A 21286-nucleotide genomic window follows, 5' to 3' on the forward strand; every position below is an offset into this window, starting at 1 on the left:
TTGTTTTAAGAAGTCAGACAGATATGAGTCTGCATGAGTCTTATACACATATATATATATATACTCACTACTCACTGCCCACTTTATTAGGTACACCTTGCTAGTACCTTTTGCCTTTAGTGATTGTAAATTGCCTTTAGTGATCACCTTATAAAACAATCCATCCAATTAAAAATAGAAATGAAAGGCAAAACATTTTGTATAGATATAAAAATACATTATTAATCCCCTTTTTATAAGTGATTACATTCCCTCTGTTCTCAGCTGCATAAAAGCAGGGTGGAGGAGAAGCAGCAATACACTGAGCTTCCCAGTAAATGGCTGTGCAGGGGAGGCGTGTCAGGACAAGTCTGATCATTGGAGGAGAGCAGGCTGAGTTCCCAGCACAGCTAGAGAACTGACCACAATTTGTTCTCCAGCTTAGTGTGGTCAGTTTTTAACCACTTAAGCCCCGGAAGATTTTACCCTCTTCCTGACCAGGGCCTATTTTTGCGATTCGGCACTGCGTGACTTTAACGGACAATTGCGTGGTCGTGCGACGCTGTACCTAAACAAATTTGACGTCCTTTTTTTTCCCACAGAGCTTTCTTTTGATGGTATTTGATCACCTGTGCGATTTTTTGATCATGCGCTATAAACAAAAAAAGAGCGTCAATTTTCCAAAAATAACAATATTATTCACATTTTTTTTATATGAAATTCCCCCCCAAAAAATGTAAAAATCTAAATTTTTTAACATTTTCAGCCAATTTGTTTTATGCTACATATGTTTGGTAAATAAAATCGCATTTTTGGTGTTTTTTTTTAACGCGTAATGGCGGCGATCTGCAATTTTTTTGCGGTACTGCGACATTGCGGCGGACAGATCGGACCCTTGACTGACATTTTTGACACTTTTGGGGCTACCAGTGACATTACTACAGTAATCAGTGCTATAAATATGCACTGTTACTGTAAAATTACACTGGCAGTGAAGGGGTTAACTTTTTTTGAGAGGGAGGGGTTATGTGTGTCCCTATGGGCGTGATTCTAACTGTGATTGGCTGTGGCTTGAGGTGTAGGAACAGGGATCAACGGTCCTACATAGTAGAACCGTATGATCACTATTCCTACACAGGGGAGAATGACAGGCGGCTTGTTTACATTAGCCGAATGCCTTTCTCCCTCTCCACCCGACGATCGCGAGTGACCGGCAGACATCGGGTCCGCCGGTCACACACACGGGGGGGTCCGTGACCGCGCGCGCTCACTCCCTAGACCCTCACAGGCTAGCGACGTAGTACTACGTCGCTTTGCCTGTGAGGGGCTGACCGCCGCAGTAAATAGTCGTGCGGCGGTCGGCAAGTGGTTAAAAGAAAAGCATAGGTACTGACAGGAACACCAGGGATTTCACACAAAGGAAGCAATACAAAGAGAACAAGGTACTTTCTCATACTAGTACATTGGGCAGCAAGCACATATAAGGAATATGAAGCATTGGGGTAACAAAAGCTTTAATTCGTCTTGCCATGTATTCAACAAGGTGTTGGAAACATTCCTCAGAGATTTTGGTCCATATTGAAATGATAGTATCACTCAGTTGCTGCAGATTTGTCAGCTGCACATCCATGATGCAAATCTCCCGGTCCACCACATCCCAAAGGTGCTCTATTGGATTGAGATCGGATGACTGTGGTGGCCATTGGGAGTACAGTGACCTCATTGTAATGTTCAAGAAACCAGTTTGAGATGATTTGAGCTTTATGACATTGTGCATTTTCCTGCTGGAAGGAGCCATTAGAAGATGGGTACACTGTAGTCATGAAGGGAACTTATTATTTATTCTTTTCTTTTAGCTGAATTTGATGATGATGACTTTTCTTCCATCATGTCGAAGCAGAGCTGTATCACTGAACAAACCCAATATTTTTTTGAAAACGACAACAAATCTTTTAGTGGATATTTAGACTGTGTCAACTGCACAAGGTAAACCTTTACTGGTTGGGAAAAGGACACTGTTATGCAATCTATATCTGTTTTACCAACTTTACCTTCAGAGGTAAACAATAAAATATAAAATGCAGCGCTTAAAACATGAATGAGTCCATGATAACAGTCTTTTAATTAAAGCTGAAAATCTTCCACCTCTATGTGTGATAGACAAAACGACAGTAGGCTACACCACCACCACATGAAGCACATTGCCTCTTACTAAAAGGATGGGATCACTGTTTGCACAATGATCAACAGCGCTTTCACCAATGAAGGGGAGATAGTACGGCTTGAGGTGTACTTAGTGGACTCCACACAATATACAGACAGATGGATAGATCAATATGTCCGGTAGAGGGGAAGGTTTCACCAAAAGATAAGGAGAGAGCTCGTGGTGTAGTTTGTTTAAAAGGTAATATTTATTACACAAGGTAAAACCACTCACCAAATATATGACATAATATGGCAGTTAAACAAAACAGACATCCAATATCCTCCTAACAGCGGCGGACCTTCCTGGAGTGACGCCAGACGCAGAGCCAGCTCCTCCCTACGCATTTCGTCATAGAATACGTCACCAGGGGGCATGGCTCTGCATCCATGTGCCGTCACTTTTGTATTCACTGGGCAGGAAGCGGAAGCGGGAATGCGAAGCAGCCCCATACAACGACTGGAGGAGTGCACCAGAGCACGGAACCGGAACCCACCACTCTGGAACGCAAACAAGATCTTAATAGGTCACAGTGCATTAACAATATTGCAAAAAATCGCAATCGCGTTCTAATTTATTCCCAAAAGAGAAAAAGAGATCGCTGGACACAAATGAATATGAAATAGGGAAGGTCAACCATTGCATAATAAATAAAATAAAATAATCTGGCTACACACCAAAAAGGTCCGACGTCACATGGGAAATAGCTATGCAATAGTATAATACTTATGACAATTCATAAAATTCTCACAAAATTGCAAAAATGAAATAAAATTATGAATAAAAAAATTCTCATACATAATGCATGTGAAAGGATAAATAAATGCAACATAAAACTAAAAACAATAGTCATATGCTAACTGTTATTGATGAAGGCATTGACATCTTCAGAGGTAATAAGATCTGATCACAGGTGACCAAGCATTTGTAATGTTTAAGTTATTGCCACATTGGAAATATGTGCTTCACTATATTGATAGATACTGTACAATATTGAAACTGGAAGTCAACATCTCTTATGGGCTTGAAGCACAGTAGTTTGAATGTGATTTGCTATATCTCAGTACACCTTTTTAATTGTATGTAACTTTTCCTTTGATGCTTTCTTTCAGAATCTACCATGTTGAAAAACTTGTCAACACCAACTTGCTTTTCATAATAGTAGACAGTCATCGCACATGTGATGCTTGTGATCAGCAACCTTTAATACAAGCAGAACAACGCTGTATCCTTTATTATAAATGCGCATTTTTGAACAACTAAACCAACAATGGAGTGTATTTTTTTCCAAAGGAAATGTACTATTTTGTCATATTATTAGAACTGAGAATATTTTAAAAAATAGGCAAGGTAGGTTGAACAACAAAGAGATCTAAAAGCTACACATTTTTGCACCTCTTCAATCATGAAAGGTATTTTTTTAACCACTTTAGCCCCAGAGGAATTTGCTGCTTAATGACTAGGCCACTTTTTTAAACTTGGCACTGTGTGACTTTAACTGATAATTGCACAGTCATGCAATGCTGTACCCAAACAAAATTTACGTCCTTTTTTTCCCCACAAACAGAGCTTTCTTTTGGTGGTATTTGATCACCTCTGTGCTTTTTATTTTTTGCGATATTAATAAAAAAATAGCAAAAATTTCGCAAAAAATTTACATTTTCTACTTTGACTGTTAAAAATATTACATTTTTTCATATATTTAGTCCAAAATGTATTTAGCTACATATCTTTGACAAAAAAATTCTCAATGAGCGTATTTCGATCCACTTTAAGACTGGAAGATTTTACCCCCTTCCTGACCAGGCCATATTTTGCGATTCGGCACTGCAATATTTGACGTTGTACGCAAACGAAAATTACGTCCTTTTTTTGCCACAAATAGAACTTTCTTTTGGTGGTATTTGATCACCTGTGTGATTTTTAATTAAAAAAAAACTAAAATTTTGAAAAAAAAACAATATTTTTCACATTCTGATATATAACATTCCCAAAAAAATAAAATAAAAAAAATCTAATTTTTTTAACATTTTAGGCCAATTTATTTTCTGCCACATATTTTTGGTAGAAAAAATGCAATAAGCGTATTTTGATTGGTTTGCGCAAAAGTTATCACATTTACTAACTACGGGAAATATTTATGTCATTTCTATTTTTTTTTTACTAGTAAATGGCGAGGATCTGCGATTTTTTGCGGAACTGTGACATTGCGGCGGACAGATCGGACCCCTAACTGACATTCTTGACACTTTTGGGGGGACCAGTGACATTACTACAGTAATCAGTGCTATAAATATGCACTTTTACTGTAATAATGACACTGACAGGGAAGAGGTTAACACTGTGGGTGATCAAGGGGTTAAATGTATGCCTCATGCTTACTGACGTGTGGGGGGAGGGGGTTCTGTGACACAGACAGAGATCGCAGGTTCAGCTATGCTGAATCCTGTGATCTCTCCCTGTCTGTCACAGAGAAGATCCGCCAGCTTCGTTTACACAAGCAGGCGGATCTTCTCTCACTTTCCCTGACAATCGGGGAAGAGAGGCAGTGATCGCCGCCTCTCCTCCTCTGGCCCGACTCCCGACTCCCGCGAGGCTCCGGCAGTGCACGCACGCCGCCGAGACCACTAGAAGTCTAGCGACGTAGATCTACGTCGCTGGACCCAGGGGGGCCGACCTGCCACAGTAATATTACTGTGAGCGGTTGGCAAGTGGTTAAAGCGGCCACAAAAAAATGTTCAATAAAAATACCCCCGGGACAGTCAGTGCTAGTACATTCCACAATGGATAGCCTCTGTACTGTCCCGGGTTGCACTTACCTTTTAGAAAAAAATACTTACCTTTAAAATTTCTTCTTTAGCGTTGCCATCTCGGATGTGGGCAGCTGAAATAAGTGCGATCCTCTTCTGCATCCTCTTCCGTGTCCTCTTCTCCCAGAATGCGCCTGCACCAGCCCCGGATGTCACTTCCGGTGCGGCGCCGCATTCCTCCACAGCACTGGAAGTGACGAGCGGGGCCGGTGCAGGCGCATTGATTCCTGGGAGCGATGACGTTCAGCTCCCAGGAATCATCGCAAACCAAAAGTGACGGCGCGGGCCGCGGCCGCAGAGGGAGGAAGTGGAAGAAAGGTGAGTATTTTTCTTCAATAAAAAGGTAAGTAAACAAAAAAAAATCATAACTATCCATTTATTTTTCAGGTGACGAAAAGCAAGCGGATGGCCCAAAATCGACTATGTCGATTTTGTGGCCGGAACTCCGCTTTAAATATGAGCAAAGTAATTACCTGAATTTTACTTAATATCAGCCTCTTGCAGTTCTTGTATAGCAGAGCTTAGAGAGAGGGAGGGAGAAGCAACATAAAAGAGTCAGGGGTGCTGTAGTGCAAGAAGCATTTTAAAAGGGAAAAGATAGCAGAAAAATGAGCTCACCAGTGTGCTGCTTCTGTTTTCATTATCCAGTCACAGATTGGGGGAGGGAAAGACTTATACAGTAAGTGTTACTTAAAAACATCAGAAAAATGTATGTTCCCCCTGCCTGGCAGGTCTGTGCTGTGTTGCAGAGATGTGAAAATCTCAGGACTGGATGGACAGAAATACAACTTATTTTGGCAATATTTTAGCTGTATGTCTGTCAACTTTAAAAATTAAAGTGGCCCTAAAGCGAAGCTCCACCCAAAAGGGGAAGCTCTGCTTGTCTGCCCCCCCCCTCTGGTGCCACATTTGGCACCTTGTGGGGGGAAGGGAGGAGTGGGTACCTGGTTTTTACAGGTTCCCGCCTCCACTTCCTGCTGAGTTTGCCTCGGCAAACTCAACTGGAAGTTCAGCCCTCACCGCAGCTATCTCATTCAGAAAGCGCATTGTTATTAGCGCATGCACGGTAGGAAACCGGCTGTGAAGCTGCAAGGCCTCACTGCAGGTTTCCGTTACCCAAGATGGCGGTGTCAACACCCAAAAGCCAATTCAAGACTCGGCTTGGGTGAGGACACTGTGGGATCCCTGAACAGGTAAGTTCCCTAATAGTAAATGTCAGCAGCTACATTTTTTTTGTAGCTGCTGGCTTTTAATTTTTTTGGTGTGGGGGGGGGGCTGGAACTCCACTTTAAGGTGTTATAAAAACCCAAGACCCTGCATTAACTATATTGGGTCTCCCACAGAACATGGAAATGCAATTATTTTAGTAAATATATACTGCTAAATACCTTTTCTCATCAGCAGTATATAGCAGTATTGTGGCTTATATCAGTGTCTGGCTGAGCACTGGTTAAGACATGTAGTTAAATATTTCATTCTGCTCTGACTGTCCTATGAGGCTGCCCCCTGATGACCCCTGACCATCTGTCTGGACAGTGCCCTGTGCTAATAACATGCACCCACCCCCCAAAAAAAAAACTCTCTAGCAATACACACCAAACTGAGCATGTGCGGAGTGCCTCCTAGGGTGTTGTACTATCAGATGGAATGGGGACAGTAAAAGAAGGGGAGGATCAAAAAATACAGGACAAAACAGCCTTTTTACACAATGCAGATGATTAACCCTTTAGGTTCCACAGTGAGTATAACAAGTGTGCATTACTGCATAGATAGACTGGTTTTACTGTTGTGAGTTTAGTAACACTTTAATGATGTTGAGATTCCTTTATATTAATGTTGTTTGAAAAAAATCCACAATTTTCCAAGGGAAGATTTGGGCAGTAAAAAAATGCAACTTTGTATGGGAGAAAAGTCTAGAGACAAGGTTCACTAATGAACTCACCAGAGCATTGTCAGCATTAAACTATTTATAAGTATTTCAGACAAATTATTCAGTATTCTCAGAGTATTCTGTTCCACTCAGGAGTCATTTTTGTGGAGAGGCTGATTTGCCACAAATAATGTGTTCTAAACAAACCAGTGAAATAATCCAAAAGTTTTCGACTTAGTACTACTCCACAGTAGCGCAACCAAAAAAAATGTGTGAATGAAGTTTAAAAAAATATATACATACTTAATGTATTTACAGCTGCAAGAAAAAGTATGTGAACCCTTTGGAATGATATGGATTTCTGCACAAATTGGTCATAAAATGTGATCTGATCATCACCTAAGTCACAACAATAGACAATCACAGTCTGCTTACACTAATAACACACAAAGAATAAAATATTGCCATGTTTTTATTAAACACACCATGTAAACATTTACAGAGCAGGTGGAAAAAGTATGTGAACCCTTGGATTTAATAACTGGTTGAACCTCCTTTGGCAGCAATAACTTCAACCAAACGTTGCCTGTAGTTGCAGATCAGACATGCACAACGGTCAGGAGTAATTTTTGACCATTCCTCTTTACAGAACTGTTTCAGGCTCGGGTCACACTATTGCGATGCGGGAAGGCTGCGAATTCGCAGCCTGTTCCCGCATCGCACACGCACCCCCGGCAGTTCACACTGCCATATGCGATCCGCTGGGGGTGTCAATGTAATCTTAACGACACCCCCAGTTTGATCGCATATCGCAGTGCGATCGTGCAGTTCGCACAGGATGGGATCGCACAAGTGTGAACTGCTGTGCGATCCGATCCTGATGCGGCTGCAAAAATGCCTCCTGTGCGTGTTTGCACCGGGTGCGATGCGAATTTAGCCATACAAACTGTATGGCTAAACTCGCACCGCACAGCTGATCGCATGTAATGTCGGAGCAGTGCGCTCCGACATTACATGCGAACCCGGCACTCGCATCAGTGTGAACCGGGTCTCAGTTCAGCAATATTCTTGGGATGTCTGGTGTGAATCGCTTTCTTGAGGTCATGCCACAGCATCTCAATCGGGTTGAGGTCAGGACTCTGACTGGGCCACTTCAGAAGGCATATTTTCTTCTGTTTAAGCCATTCTGTTGTTGATTTACTTCTATGCTTTGGGTCATTGTCCTGTTGCAACACCCATTTTCTGTTGAGCTTCAGCTGGTAGACAGATGGCCTTAAGTTCTCCTGCAACATGTCTTGATAAACTTGGGAATTCATTTTTCCTTCGATAATAGCAATCCGTCCAGGCCCTGACTCAGCAAAGCAGCCCCAAACCATGATGCCCCCACCACCATACTTCACATTTGGGAGGAGGTTTTGATGTTGGTGTGCTGTGCCTCTTTTTCGCCACACATAGTGTTGTGTGTTTCTTCCAAACAACTAAACTTTGGTTTCATCTGTCCACAGAATATTTTGCCAGTACTGCTGTGGAACATCCAGGTGCTCTTGTGCAAACTGTAAGCGTGCAGCAATGTTTTGTTTGGACAGCAGTGACTTCCTCTGTGGTATCCTCCCATGAAATCCATTCTTGTTTAGTGTTTTACATATTGTAGATTCGCTAACAGGGATGTTAGAATTTGCCAGTGACTTCTGTAAGTCTTTAGCTGACACTCTAGGATTCTTCTTCACCTCATTGAGCAGTCTGTGCTGTGCTCTTGCAGTCATCTTTACAGGATGGCCACTCTTGGGGAGAGTAGCAGCAGTGCTGAACTTTCTCCATTTAATAGACAATTTGTCTTACCGTGGACTGATGAACAGCAAGGCTTTTGGAGATACGTTTATAACCCTTTCCAGCTTTATGCAAGTCAACAATTCTTAATCGTAGTTCTTCTGAGAGCTCTTTTGTGCGAGGCATCATTCACATCAGACAATGCTTCTTGTGAAAAGCAAACCCAGAACTGGTGTGTGTGTATTTTATAGGGCAGGGCAGCTGTAACCAACACCTCCAATCTAATCTCATTGATTGGACTCCAGTTGGCTGACATCTGACTCCAATTAGCTCTTGGAGATGTCATTAGTCTAGGGGTTCACATACTTTTTCCACCTGCACTGTGAATGTTTACATGGTGTGTTCAATAAAAACATGGCAACATTTCATTCTTTGTGTGTTATAGTTTAAGCAGACTGTGATTGTCAATTGTTGTGACTTAGATGATGATCAGATCGCATTTTATGACCAATTTGTGCAGAAATCCATATCATTCCAAAGGGTTCACATACTTTTTCTTGCAGCTGTAGTTAGTTAAGTTGAACAAAAAGGCACAAGTCCATCTAGTTCAACCAATTAAAAAAAAAAAAATATATATATATATATATATATATATATATATATATATATATATAATCCCACAAAAGTTAGTACACCCCTCACATTTTTGTAAATATTTTATATCTTTTCATGTGAGAACACTGATAAAATTACACTTTGCTACAATGTAAATTAGTGAGTGTACAGCTTGTATAACAGTGTAAATTTGCTGTCCCCTCAAAGTAACTCAACACACAGCCAATAATTTCTAAACCGCTGGCAACAAAAGTTAGTACACCCCTAAGTGAAAATGTCCAAATCAGGACCAATTAGCCACTTTCCCTCCCCAGTGTCATGTAACTCGTTAGTATTACAAGGTCTCAGGTGTGAATGGGGAGCAGGTGTGTTAATTTGGTTTTATCACTCTCACTCTCTCATACTGGTCACTGGAAGATGGCACCTCATGGCAAAGAATTGTTGCTCTACATAAAAAATATCCTAGGCTATAAGAAGATTGCCAAGACCCTGAAATTGAGCAGCAGCCTGGTGGCCAAGACCATACAGCAGTTTAACATGACAGGTTCCACTCAGAACAGGTCTCGCCATGGTCAACCAAAAACGTTGAGTGCATGTGCTCAGCGTCATATCCAGAGGTCGTTTTTGGTAAAAAGATGTATGAGTGCTGCCAGCATTGCCTCAGCGGTTGAAGGGGTGGGGGGGTCAGCCTGTCAGTGCCCAGACTTTACGCCGCACACTGCATTAAATTGGTCTGCATGGCTGTCATCTGAGAAGGAAGCCTCTTCTAAAGATGATGCACAAGAAAGCCCTCAAACAGTTTGCTGACGACAAGCAGACTAAGGACATGGATTACTGGAACCTCGTCCTGTGGTCTGATGAGACCATGATAAACTTATTTGGTTCAGCTAGTGTCAAGCAACCAGGTGAAGAGTACAAAGACAAGTGTGTCTTGCCTACAGTTAAGCATGGTGGTGGGAGTGTCATGGTCTGAAGCTGCATGAGTGCTGCCACCACTGGGGAGCTACAGTTCATTGAGGGAACCATGAATGTCAACATGTACTGTGACATACTGAAGCAGAGCATGATCCCCTCCCTTCAGAGACTGGGCTGCAGGGCAGTATTCCAACATGATAACAACCCCAAACACACCTCCAAGACAACCATTGCCTTGCTAAAGAAGCTGAGGGTAAAGGTGATGGACTGGCCAGGCATGTTTCCAGACCTAAACCCTATTGAGCATCTGTGGGGCATCCTCAAACGGAAGGTGGAGGCATACAAGGTCTCTAACATCCACCAGCTCTGTGATGTCTTCATGGAGGAGTGGAAGAGGACTCCAGTGGCAACCTGTGAAGCTCTGGTGAACTACATGCTCAAGAGGGTTAAGGCAGTGCTGGTAAATAATGTTGGCCCCACAAAATATTTACACTTTGGGCCCAATTTGGACATTTTCACTTAGGGGTGTACTCACTTTTGTTGCCAGCGGTTTAGACATTAATGGCTGTGTTGAGTTATTTTGAGGGGACAGCAAATTTACACTGTTATACAAGCTGTACACTCATTGCACCAACGTGTTATTTCTTTGGTGTTATCACATGAAAAGATATAATAAAATAGTTACAAAAATGTGAGGGGTGTACTCACTTTTGTGAGATACTGTGTGTGTATGTATATATATATATATATATATATATATATATATATATATATATATATATATACTGTAGATATACAATCCCATATACACAGTCCTATACCCACCAGGACCCAGCTCGCTCTATTAACAATGAGACAACCTCCCTGGGGATAGGATTTTAATAATGGATGGCCCCCTGAATTCACAATGGATAATGAAGTGCTTGTCCGCCGTTCAGATGGTCAGACCGTTTTCCAAAAAAATAAATATATAAAACAAATAATTGCGCAATATCGTTTGGTGTTTATTGATTCAAATAAAAATAAAGGTACAAACTCACATTTGGAAGTGCCGAACCCGGCATGAACTTCCTGATGACGCTATACCTCAAAATGCATTGAGGTTTATCTAGTGGCTACTACTTTTGGTTTCGTCACATCCGATCTTTGCTGGAACGCACGCCTGGAATTGAGCAGCGTTCCGATATACTCTCCATGGCTATTTATGTGTGCCAGGTTTGGTACTTCCAAATGTGAGTTTGCACCTTTATTTTTATTTGAATCAATAAATACCAAACTATATTGCTCAATTATTTATTTTATATATTTATTTGGAAAACGGTCTGACCATCTGATCGATGGACAATCACTTCATTATCCATTGTGAATCCAGGGGGCCATCCATTATTAAAATCCTATCCCCAGGGAGGTTGTCTCATTGTCAATAGAGCGAGCTGAGTCCTGGAGGCCCTTTGTCATCTGTTGAGTGACCCTCATATCAATGGGTGAAGGATAACACAAGCCTTAGCACTTTCATAAACAAGAGGACCTGTTTGAGCACCTTGTCACAATTGAGGTGGAACTTTTTGCATTGGATGTATTAATGGACTTTTTTAATATTGTATTTTTATTTTTAAAGCTATGTATTCTAGCACTTAATTAATCAATATTGCTTATTTATTTATTCATCACCTTTATTTGCACACAGCACTTATTGTTATGGTGCCTCAAATCCCTCTTCTTATTAAATTGTTCTTTTGCTTCAAACTATGCTGGGGGGATATAAGGATAAACCCTAGAAACAGGCCAGCATATCGTCATGTTTTCACATCCAAAAATTTTTCTATAATATCATAGAAATCTATTGGCACCAAAGTAAGATGAAGTGGGTTTGGAAGTCTGTATAATTGTATAATCTGTGGTAGTATAATCAATAATCAGCTCTTCTGTTGGTGCATTAGGTATCCCCTCTAAAGTAAGTTTATTGAAAAACACTCTCAAATCTGATAGTTTTACAGTTTCCAAAATCCCCTTATGTTAACGTTATTACGACAAGTCCTCCAGATCCAACAATTTTGCTTTGACCCACACCATGTCATCGCCTCTTTCATTATGTGTAAAAGTATTAGCAAATTCTCCTATTTTGTTTTCCATGTGACTAACTCTGTCTCCCACATCCTGTGTATCTGCCATGAATTGGTGAATCAATGCCATTATGTCAGAGTTAACAGAACTTCTCAAAGAGACTTGCATGTCTACATTGGATACAGTTGTATCTAAGGCTGGCTGGATAAGTGGTGGAAAGACTAAAATAGAATCCTGGTATTCTCTTGTGTCATCAATGGTTAAATCAGGAGCACTTACCTCTGCAGACTTTTGGTCTGTTTTTTTGCTGGGCTGCTTACGAGAGAAGGTGTTTTAGAGACAGTTCTTCAGGCCTAGAAAGCGGTGTGCATCCTCTGACTATCCCCATCTACTGATGAGCAGGTGGTTGGTGATGCTAGGAGGCCGCCATCTGGGCTAGAATGCTTGATTGGAGGGGGACCTCCAGCTTCTTCTTGCGGGACACCCCCACGGTGATTGCTTATGTTTGGGGGTGAGATCACTACTGTGTAGCAGTTAAAACCCCCACTTTTTGTTCCAGCATGTAAAAAGAGTGCAGAGTACCACTTCTATGCAGCCGGCCCTTCGGCTTCTGACTCCGTCCCCCAAAGCAATAGCCCTTTAAACTTCATCCAATGTTATATTTCCAATAGTAAATGTATATTGAACAATTTTCTATATTTAGTTTCCTCAATTACTAACAACAGCTAATGGCCCTGATCCATGCCTGCTTGCTCAGAATCCAAGATACAGAAAAGGCCCCGATGTTTGCTTTGACCAAGACGAATTGGTAGGTCTTTTTGTTGAAAAGAAATTTAAATTAGAGGAATTTTGTTTGTAAGTTTTCAGTAAGTGCATCATTTGCAGCTTCTATTGATTGCTTAATCAGTGTTAAACTTGTATTTCAAATTAAAAAACTAATGTTGGCAGTATTTATAGCCATTTAAAAAGTATTACTTTTATTCTGTTCTAATTTCCTTTATGGCATGCTATGGAATGATTGTTAACATCAACAATGCATTAAATATATCCATGTATTTTGGTGAACTTACACTGCATGTGTCTTGCAGCACTCTGCTACTTTTAACTGTCTTTTATAATTACATTTAAATTCATGGCCGCATTATCTCAGCTCTGTCGCAAGCTACTTTCACACAATGTTTGAAAATATAGTGGAAGAATACCAGACTTTTTTATCTTCTTAATCTTCTTTCTGTTTTTGCAGCTTAAACCTTTTTATTTTTTTTTCTTTATGGTGATAATGGCATAGTCTAGAAGAGCGCATCTCCTGTTTGATCATCCATATAAGTATTAAGGATGACATATTCAAGTCTTTTTTCATGTAGTAATTAATTTTAAAATGCATTTATATGTTTGAAAAAAATATATGAATGTGTCAAAAAAAATGAGGAAGGGAAAAATGAAGCAGAACAAAGGGTTTTTTTAAACCAAGGGTTCAGCTATAGCAATAATAACCCTCAAGGTGGATCAGGAAATAGGAATGAAAATCCCTTCATTTAGCAGTTTCATTTTAAACATTTTCACCAGTAGATAAGGAGAGTTTGTTTCTGTTATTTACTTATACTTTATTTTAATTTGCTCTTTATGTTTCTTATCATAATTGTGTGAAAGTAACTATTGTTTTACTCATTAGCTTAAATACGCTCATCAGCAGTGGTTTAGAATTTTGAAGCCATCCTAAATGTAGATTGTGAATCTTAATTCATAGGTGAATCACGTGAGCTCATGTAACTGCTTGCCAACTGCATGACATCTCATCTTGTGTGTCTTTTATTGTCTTTCTTTTCTTCTGCTTGCAACTTTGCCTGTTATTAATAGGATGAGCCTTTGTGCACGCCAAGTGGTGCCACTGCCTTGATGTCTACTTCTATCTTCATTTTACTGCAAGTATTATTGTGTTTGAGTTATAGTCTTATCATTTTTTTTTAATGTTTGCTCAAAAAAACAAAAAACAAATCTGACCTGTACTAAGGCTACTATTGCTGTCCTGTCTATCTAAAAATGATAGTGGTCTGGTGGTTATGCTAAACCAGTGCTTTCAAGACCTCTTGAGTCACTGACATAGAAAAAGTATGCAGAGTTCCCTGAGTGCATGCTTTTTTCTGGTTCAGTTACTCAGAAAATTTTGATACTAGAAGCAGCCAAGCACCTACTATTTTTATGAGTCCACAATTGCAGCCTTTAGATTTAGCTCAGCACAGAATCCCTTTAAATCAGGTCTTTTTTTTCCTATAAACATATTATAACATTTGAAGAACAATGATATCTTCCACTCGGAATACAAATATTGCTTGGTCAACATCAATGCCTTCTGGCAAATATATATTTTTGGAGAGCTTAGAGACATTCTTTATTTGAAGCAGGTGACTACCTCATCTCAGGTAACACAATTTCAAGGTAAGGTAAACAGGTTATACCTGATACAATCCAGAAAGGACATGCATATCCTTTATTGCCAGTCACAGTGGCCTTCATAAACCTTGTGCAGGAATAGTCTTACCTTGCTTCCCTTTCAGAAACATCTTTGACATGTAAGAGGTAAGGTGACTGATTAATAACCTAAAATGACCATCTTTGGAGGGTAATAATATTGACAGTATGCATTCTTTGTAAGGATTCTGCAATTTACAGTATAACTGTTAGTTGGAATACCATGATAGGATAATTAACTGTTTCATCTAGATGTTGCTTTACACTGGGACTAATTACAATTGATGATTAAAATTATATATCTCTTCCCTTACCTTTTTTTTTTTTATTTATTTTATATCTTCCAATTTCTGCAGGATGGGAATTGAGTCTTGAGAAACAGTACAAAAATACAGTATACATAGTTTAGCCTGTACCAATGTAGTTACTTTTTCTAAGCAAATGTTTATCAGTTTCTCAAATTATCTACATTGAGACCCCGTTCACACTGAGGCGACGCTACTTGCCGGGGCGACCTCACAGGTTGCGGTGCGCAGCTCGCACCGCGACCTCGGAGCGGCCGGCACGGACTTTATAACATTGAAGTCAATGCAGGTCGCTCCGGGTCGCCCCAAAGAAGCTCCGGACCCTTTTTCTAAGTCGGAGCGACTTGTGTCGCTCCTATTAGAACGGGTCCACGGCTTCTCTATGGCAGGCGACCTACGGCGACCTGTCAGGCGACCAGGTCGCCTGACAGGTCGCCCCAGTGTGAACGGGTCTGAGACCTATAGTGCTACAAATGTATCAGTCCATAGGTTTGTTGCTTAGGGCAGCAACTATAAAACCACTTTAGCTATTCAGATATGCTGCCCTCAATAAAGTAGCACATAAACTATATTACCAAAAGTATTGGGACCCCTACCTTTACAAGCACATGAACTTTGATGGCATCCCAGTCTAAGTCCATAGGGTTCAATATTGAGTTGGCTCACCCTTTGCAGCTATAACAGCTTCCACAAGATTTAGGAGTGTGCCTATGGGAATGTTTGAACATTCTTCCAAAAACACATTTGTGAGGTCAGGCACTGATGTTGGAGAGAAGGCCTGGCTCGCAGTCTATGTTCTAATTCATCCCAAAGGTGTTCTACCAGGTTGAGGTTAAGCCTCTGAGCAGCCCACTCACGTTCCTCCAACCCAAATTCGCTCATCCATGTCTTTATGGACCTTGATTTGTGCACTGGTCCAAATCATTTGGTGGAAGGGGGATTATAGTGTGGGGTTGTTTTTCAGGGGTTGGGCCTGGCCTCTTAGTTCCAGTGAAGGGAACTCTTAAGGCATTAGCATACCAAGACATTTTGGACAACTTCATGCTCCCAACTCTGTGGGAATAGTTTGGGGATGGCCCTTTCCTGTTCCAACGTGACTGCACACCAGTGCACAAAGCAAGGCCCCTAAAGACATAAATGAGCAAGTTTGAGGTGGAGGAACTTGACTGGCCTGCACAGAGTCCTGACCTAAACCCGATAGAATACCTTTAGGATGTATAAGAGTGGAGACTGCGGGCAAGGCCTTCTAGTCCAACATCAGTGCCTGACCTCACAAATTTGCTTCTGGAAGAATGGTCAAACATTCCCATAGACACACTCCTAAACCTGGTGGACAGCCTTCACAGAAGAGATGACGCTCTTATAGCTGCAAAGGGTGGGCCACTTCAATATTAAACCCTACGGACTAAGACTGGGATGCCATTAAAGTTTACATGATTGTAAAGGCAGACGTCTCAATACGTTTGGTAATATAGTATATATTTCATAAAAATATAAAACAAGGCAAGAACAGGTGTTTCACTGTTGTTTGCAAGGGGTAAAAAACAAAAAATGTTAAACCAAAAGTGTTCTGCATAGATATTTGTTCTGAAACATTACAACTCCAAGCTTTTTCTCCTAATGCTGATTAATCTGTTTGTAAGTAAATGTTTTTACAGAAGTGGTCCTTCTAAAAAGTGTCAAAATATGTGTGTAAAAAGTGCTTTACTACATTTCTACATTAAAAAAATTGTAATATTAAAGTCTGAGAAAAGAAGTGAAAATCACAGTTCATTGGAACTGATCTACGCTCTTACTGTTCGTCCCCCAGAGTCCCCCAGAGGCCTTGTTTTAAGTCCTTTAAAAATATTGATTTCCTGAAGGTTAGAGCATAGGCCTACCAAGTACTGTATTTACAAAGAAGGCTGGGCGCTGAACCCCAACACAAGCATATAAAATGTAACTGTAGCACGGTGCAAAGCCAGGTGCATGGGTAGCTTTTCAAAGTGGCCACTAGGGTAGCAGAACAGATGAATGGTAAGAAAGAGCACTAAACGTGGTCCAGTGTAAAAAAACAAAAACTGAAAACTGTTATATGTATGGGGAATGTAATAGCATGTGCACACAGTCTTGGGCTAAAGGAAGTTCCACATAAAACATTAATGTCCAAGAAAGATGCCAAGTCATTAATTAAATCTTACATAGTGCTGAGCAGTAATCCCAAGCAGTGATGGAAAGTAAGCAAGCTGAGAGCAGAATTAGTGTGCAGATCTCCAGTCAAACATCCAGCAAGGGCCCTTCTAGATTGTAAGCTCTAACTAGCAGGGCCCTCTAATTCCTCCTGTATTGAATTGTATTGTAACTGTATTGTCTTCCCTCACATTGTAAAGCACTACACAAACTGTTGGCGCTATATAAATCCTGTATAATAATAATATTAATAACAGATGGCTGCCCGCCATGATGGGGAAGCTCCAAGGGACTCTAACAAGAAAGTGATGTCATCAGAACCCAGAAATCCTCGTCCTCTTTTATGTGGAACTTACTTCGGTCCAAAACTATGTGCACATGCTTTGTGTCCAGCTATTACATTCCCCATACATACAACAGTTTTTTTTTTTTTTTTAACACTGGGGCGCCTGTTTAGTGTTCTTTCTTGCTATCCATTGCTGTACCTAGCGTATTTGGCTTATAATGTGTTTTTAATATACTCTCTACATACATTAGAATTTTTTTCAGTAATAATCTTAAACCTAAATATGATGCATACTGGGGGTGGAAATGTAATTGGCTGGTGGAGGGCAGACAATAGCAGTTGTAAGTATGGCTGTAACTTTATGTGAATTTAACATAACATTCTACTCACATGCAAGAACTCAAAGATACCATCTTCTGCATAGTTACCAACATTAGAGAATAGTTGCGTGGGACATTGTTAAAAAAGAAGTAAGGGGTTTGGCTTTTTTCCCCATGTATACTTACCTAGGTGGATGTAGCATTGGTCCCCCTGTGCCTCTGCAATGAGAACTGAGCGATCGAACACGACCGATCACTCGGTTCTGACAGCTTCCCGAGCAGAGAGCTGCTGACTGTCAGTCAGCATCTCTCTTCTTTGCCCCCTCCTCACTCATTGGAGCACTGGGCCGTGGAGGGGTGGGGAGCAGCCAGCTCAGGCTCTCAGCTACCCACTGAGAGGCTGAGCTGGGTGTCGGTCCAGGCACCTGGGGGATCCCGACTCTGTGGCCGTGATGGTGCGGTGCCTGGACCGACATCTGTGACATCAACAGAGAGTGGACTTCAGTCCTCTCTCTGCTTAAAATGGGTCACAGGGGTGCAAAACGATCTGCACTCCTGTGATCCATAGGAGATGTACAGTCAAACAAGCTTTGGCTGTACATATCTTTTAAGGGATTGAGAATAAAAATATGGTGCACTAAGCAAAGAGCCAACCGAGCATTTTGGAACATGGACAATAAAGTGGTTATTGGTTCATGGTGTAAAGCTTGCACGGTCACACCTTTACCACTTTGCTGTGTTTTAGATACTATAGAGCCTGGCATTGCAATGAGAAATGTTGGAGTAAAATAACCTCCAGCTTTGGTGTCAGTAGGAGGGTGAGGACTGGATACATGTGTGTAAATAAAAGAAAGCAAGATAAATAACGTTACAGTGATATACAGCACATACAGATAATCAATATTGTGTGTAAATTTACCACATAACACCAAGGAGAAGCCAACCATAGTTAAATACACACATTGATGACAACAACCCTGGATATGCGCAACCCATTTCCTTGGTGTCATATGGTAAATTGTAAGCCAGATGCTTTACATGCTATATTGATGATCTTTATGAGCTGTACCCCTTTGCATTTTCTTTATCTTGCTTCAAGATGTATACCCTGTTAATCTCCTGAGGAAGTGGCTGATGTGATCCATGAAACACATTGAGATTCATCCTTTCTTGCTCATTGCGTACATTAAAGATTTGTGTATATATTTTGTAGATAATTGAAGTACATGATGTTATGTAGGAAAGATAAAGGGGATGAAACCATGTACATAGTTTATACTATTGTGCCAGTTTTAATATAATTTAGAAAAGTATTTTATGAATGATAACTAAAATTGTAGATTTTTTTAATTAATGTTGTGCTCTAGTACATAAAAAGTCCCACATTTTTGTATTGGTGCTATCATTTTTGCAAAGGATGTGGGTACCTTTTTATATAATGAATCTGATCTGCAACTTCCCTTTGCAAAGGGACAGCCTATTTGCCTTTAGTAAATTAATCCCATTGACACTAATGACAAAGAGAAAAAGAAGCTGTCAAGAGGATGAAAAAACTCCAGGGGAGGTACTGCTGCCAGGTTTCTATAGGACAGCTGCTTACCCACCTACATGTTTGCTTTGCACTTAGTCCGAGTTTTTGCGATCAACTCTTTAAGGAGGATCTTCAGTATTACAAAAAAAAAACCCCAAAAAGTCAGACTTTTAAAAAAAGGACACTTATCTGTCCAAGAATCCAGCGCCATCCTCATTTAGGCCAGTTCTTCGCCAGTCTTGGGGTCTCCGGCACCAGCATGTTTACTAAGGGAAGCCAGCTGAGATTCCTTGTAGCTTCACAGCCAGCTTCCCTCTGTGCTTGCACAAGTTTTGCTGCACTTCTGGGGCCTGTGACATGTCCTAGAAGGTTGTGGGTGGGGGGAGAATTTCTGCTCCGATCACCTAGGCAGTCGGAGCAAAAGTGGGAATGGGTACCTGCTAAAACTAGGTACTTGTTTCCCAAAAAGTAGGAGAGGGGGGAGGAAAGAGGTGTTAAAGTGGAACTTCCCTGTAAAGGTGACGTTTTGCTTTAATGTTATGTACACACAAGTACATAGTCTTTCCTCTTGACTCACCCATCAAAAAGTAAAGTTTTTCAAGAGAAGCATGCACACTCCTGTTCTGCTAAATAGAAATCTAGAGACTGATTACGTGATTATTTTGAGATTTACATAGTAATAGCTCTGTATATATTTAAAATGTTAGCAGTTAATGTACACAAAAATTCAGCAATTATTATTTATGGCAAACTGTTTGAACGTGTGTGATACCTTTTATGTTTGCTTCATAATTGTTAAATAGTTTTTAACTCTAACAGCATATATATTGTTTTCTTTTATAGTAACATACATTAAGCCACTAGGTAGAGATGTGGAATAAAACATAATGTATAAAGCACTCCTTTAGGAAATTTCTATTAAATTTAATGCATTTGTGCTTTGCCACTTCCAAGGGGATTCAATAAATTATATTTTCTTCACCTTAAAACCATTCTTATTAGATTACACTATGTATGTGCTTACTGACTGGAATGGTACCAACTGATTGGCAAAAAGCTAATGTAATACCAATATTCACAAAAGGGGCAGTGATTTATATCTAGAAACTACAGACCAGTCAGTCTAACATCAATTGTATGTAAACTATTGGCGGGGATGATAAGGGACCATTTCCAAGAATTAGCTGATGAAAATGGTATCGTTAGAAGTAACCAGCATTGATTTATAACAAATTGTTCTTGCCAGACCAACCTGTTAACATTCTATGAAGATGTGAGCTGTAATCTGGATAGAGGAAGGTTCTTACTTAAGAGATAAAACTATAATTCTTCCACTATACAAAACGCTGCTTCTGCTACATCCATTTATCATTGCCAGTCCTCGGAAAGGATATGATGGAACTGGATAGAGTCCAGGAAAGGCAACAAAGCTAATAAGGGGACTAAAGGACCTAAGTTTTGAGGAATCGCTTCAAATATTAAACATTTTCTCTCTGGAGAGGAGACGCTTAAGAGGAGATGTGATCACACTATACAATATCTAAATGGTGATTCTAGCATAGGGAGAAAATATTTAGTCTCAGGTTGCTTAAGAAGACATGTGGCCACTCAATGAAGTTGGATGAGTAGCAGTTTAACCTTAAACTAAATATATTTCCACGCTGAAATTGGTAATAGTAATTAAGAGCGCTCCCCCTGTTGTACTTGTTAAAATAGCATCACTTTTACACATACTAGTTATCAAGTGACTGTTGGGATGAATGTGCTCATGTTTGAATACAATTGTTTTAGCAATACAATGTATGTGACTTAAATCCCAAATAAAATAAAGAAAATATTACACCCAAAAAAACAAAAAGACAAACCAAAAAATAAATAATAAAAAAAATTGTAACAGTGACAATTCCTTGTTCTTGTGTCAAAAGCCTTTAAGCAGTCTAATAAAATATAACCAGATGTGTTAACTTTTGCATAATATGGTAA

General features: G+C 40.2%; 1 protein-coding gene across 2 annotated transcripts in view; it reads left to right on the plus strand.

The window, feature by feature from the left end:
- The window catches only part of CACNA2D1 (calcium voltage-gated channel auxiliary subunit alpha2delta 1), a 960240-nt gene that overhangs the window by 934446 nt on the left and 4508 nt on the right, over positions 1-21286 (plus strand). For both annotated transcript variants that reach the window (XM_082257081.1, XM_082257082.1), the window contains 3 exons: positions 1836-1965; positions 3295-3407; positions 12949-13031. In XM_082257081.1, coding sequence (XP_082113207.1) covers positions 1836-1965; positions 3295-3407; positions 12949-13031 — 326 coding nt within the window. The remainder of the gene's footprint in view (positions 1-1835; positions 1966-3294; positions 3408-12948; positions 13032-21286) is intronic.

Source organism: Pelophylax lessonae (genome assembly GCF_965119305.1).
Source record: "Pelophylax lessonae genome assembly, chromosome: 4".
In the NCBI taxonomy this organism is placed as follows: Eukaryota; Metazoa; Chordata; class Amphibia; order Anura; family Ranidae; genus Pelophylax; species Pelophylax lessonae.